A 3054-nucleotide genomic window follows, 5' to 3' on the forward strand; every position below is an offset into this window, starting at 1 on the left:
GGCCCTGAACATGCGCGCCATCCCACGCACCAGGCCTGGCCGCATGAAGCGGACAGCATGCGCCACGACGCAAACAAACGCCGTGGCCACGATACAAGACGCGCCCAGGAGGATAACGATCCAGGCTGGGCTCACGCTAGTCTAGGAATCTGAAAAAAAACGAGCGGGAACACAGGATTACATAAGTCTGATCACACCAGCTGGTCTGCGACGTACGTAACCACCTCATCACGCGCCTGCTCCTGTCGATTTCTTCAGCTCGCCCAACGAAACCTATCAATTCTACGCGAAAGGGGAGCGCGACGCGCAGAGGGAGCTGCGCGGGGCCGGCACGGACGAGAGGCGCGCGGCGCGCAATCTGGGACGACGCAGCCAGGGGTGGGACAGCGCGGCGAGGAGCAGGGGCACAACTGCCGACTGCGCCCTGGGATGTAGAGAAGAGAGGTGGAAGATGGAGCTGACAGGTGGGCTCCACATGTCAACGAGCCCGTTAGTCACTGTCTAGACCTGTTTAGACTATTTTGACACCCAAACAGAGTTTAGGACCTAACTGACTGTTTTGAGAGCTTGGAGATCGAGATGACACAGCAACATAAGTTTATGTTTGAGGCCCACCAATGTACTTTACTCATAAAAATACAAATGGTATAGTAGAAAAATGCAGCTTCCCACGCCATTTGCGTGGGTCAGCTTTCTTAATTGTTTTTTTACAGTAACCTCTTAGAATGAATGCTGTATTTATTCTCACAATTAATCATAATGTGACCAGAAACTAGTGGTGCCTGGTGGCTTCCTGACCGCCGATGTAACAGTAGTTCATCATTCCACCAACTGCACACCCCGCGGGAAGTCCCCGCAGTGTCGGATGTGCCGCACCCTCCTGCCGGCGTCACCTTTTGCTTTGGCCCGACAATCGTAGTCCAGCGGCGCATGGAAGCACGGCTCGATGGTAGCGGCGCGCCGGCACGGCGTGTCGGCGGGCGCCTTCTTGTTGACGGGGCTCGTAAGCACCCAAGGTCTCAGCCCCGCGAGCCCCTGCCCGACGTACCCAAACGTCGAGACGGGGGAGGTGACCACCGCGTCCGAGAAGCTGAGCAGCACCATCTCCGCCAGCGCCTTCTGGTTGTGCTCCTGCTCGCCGGAGCGCTGCGAGCCCAGGTGCGTGGGCTGGTACACGCTCACCGCCTCCCCGCCCGCCGCGCCGTGCTCGTGGTACAGGTCCCTGAGCTTCTCGGAGTACTCGCCGTGCAGGGACACGACGAGCACGGCCTTCTGTTTCCCAGGCTGGCCGCCAGCGGTGCTGCCTTTGGCCGCCGCGGGAACGCCGCCGGCAGCACCGGGCAGTATGTCCTCGCGCTGCGTGCAGTTGAGGATCTGGCCGAAGAGGTCGTCGGTGGAGATGGGCGCCCAGTAGAACCTGCGCACCTGGATGCCCACGCGCTCGTCCGCCTTGGCGAAGTACGAGTCGTGGTACCGGGTCACCATGCCCCACACCGTGTTGCTCGGGTGGAACAGGTAGCGGCCGAGGTGGTGGAACACGACGTCGCGGCGCGGGAACATGCGCGCCAGCTCCGCCTCGTGCCGTGGCATCAGGAACAAGCCCGGCACGAAGTAGTTGTCCGACCGGAACACGAGCCACGGCACGGTCCGCAGCTTGGCCTGCACGTCGTCGCAGAAGAACTGCTGGTCGCGGTTGTCCTTGGTGTAGTCGTGCCGCAGGTGCACGTACAGCCACGGCGCCATGCCGGGATCCTCGCCGCGCCGCAGCACGGAGCCCAGGCTGTCGTGGTGCCACCAGTCGGTGAGCTTCTCGATGCCGCGGATAGGGAAGTCGTCCTTGTTGTCCTTGTCCGCCGCCGGCAGGATCCACGTCGAGCCCGGAAACGGCTCGCAGAAGAGGCCGTGGAGGTCGTCGCCGCTGCTGTGGAGGAGCAGGACGCGGTCGGTGAGCAGCGCGTAGAGGAAGGTGGAGGTGATGGAGAGGATGCGGTTGCCGAGGCCCTCGATCGGGGTCCACACGGCGTAGCTGCATGATCCGCCGGAGGCGGCGGAGGACGACGAAGTAGCAAAGGAGGCGTTTGCGCGCAGGAGCTCGACGGCGCGCGCGTAGGCTGGAGTGCCGGGGCCGCAGCGGCGGTGCAGCGACTCGTAGCGGCGCAGAGCGGAGACGATGTAGGAGGAAATAGCGTGCAGTGACGGCCGGCGGTAGAGCGCGGCGCTGTAGCGGCTGAGGCAGGAGCTGTCGTCGAAGTCCGGCGAGAGGAGGCCGCCTAGGAGCCGGTCGCTGGGATCCGGCACCGTCGCCAATGAACTACCACCGGTGCCTTGGTCGGACACTGCCATGCATGCAGAAAAGCAGGTGCTCCTTAAATTTCATGTACGTGTATATTATTGCTGACAGGGATACGATTATAGTAATGATTACCAACTGCTGCTTGTCATGTGGTTGCATGCTAATAATCACAAGAAATGTGAGTAATAAGCTAGCGAGCCATGCATGCATGCATGACACCGTGGGAGAGTACGTACGTACTCCTACGTACGTACCGGCTTTGAGGACGACGCGTACTCCGGCCGAGACCCAGGTACTGTTGGCGCCCGAGGGCGTCACCCGGAAGCCGAAGAGGACGACGGCCAGGAGCAGCGGGGCAAACACGGTCACCGCGATCACAAGAACCGTCGTCGGCCGCGCGGCCGCTTGGCACCACCGCCGTCGCGCCGCCAATCCACGCCACGGTGACGAGTGAGACCTCATCACCTTCTTCTGATCCATCACTCGATTGGCCTGGCTGCCTAGGACTAGGAACAAAACTTTGTTGGCTAGCTCTCAGCTGCCTGCTCCGGCTTACTGCATGCTAATAGCTAGTGATGGGCGTGTGCTCATTAAGCGCGATAGCTTGCAGCTTGAAGACGCAACCGCAGCAAGTAGGACAGACTTGCTAGGTCAATGCTTCGACGATCGTGCCAAAGTCCATGGCGCTAGCCAGTCAGCCCGTGTTTAGTTCCAAAAGAAGTTCCAAAAAAGTGCTACAGTATCCATCACATCGAATCTTG

General features: G+C 60.7%; 1 protein-coding gene across 1 annotated transcript; it reads right to left on the reverse strand.

Moving 5' to 3' along the window:
- Nucleotides 1–819: 819 nt before the first annotated feature.
- On the reverse strand, nucleotides 820–2773 carry LOC136495422 (probable fucosyltransferase 7). The gene is made up of 2 exons (XM_066491366.1): nucleotides 2548–2773; nucleotides 820–2336 (listed from the first exon to the last, which is right to left on the reverse strand). Exons 1-2 carry the CDS (start codon nucleotides 2771–2773, stop codon nucleotides 820–822), a joined length of 1743 nt encoding a protein of 580 aa, XP_066347463.1.
- Between the last annotated feature and the right edge of the window lie 281 nt (nucleotides 2774–3054).

The sequence above is a fragment of the Miscanthus floridulus genome, chromosome 12, assembly GCF_019320115.1.
Source record: "Miscanthus floridulus cultivar M001 chromosome 12, ASM1932011v1, whole genome shotgun sequence".
NCBI classification, from domain to species: domain Eukaryota; kingdom Viridiplantae; phylum Streptophyta; class Magnoliopsida; order Poales; family Poaceae; genus Miscanthus; species Miscanthus floridulus.

Coding starts and splice junctions, on each gene's coding strand:
- LOC136495422 (XM_066491366.1), bottom strand. CDS start 2,773: ATGGATCAGAAGAAGGTGATGAGGTCTCACTCGTCACCGTGGCGTGGA. Junction 2,337..2,547: donor ACGCGTCGTCCTCAAAGCCG/GTACGTACGTAG, acceptor CATGCATGGCAG/TGTCCGACCAAGGCACCGGT.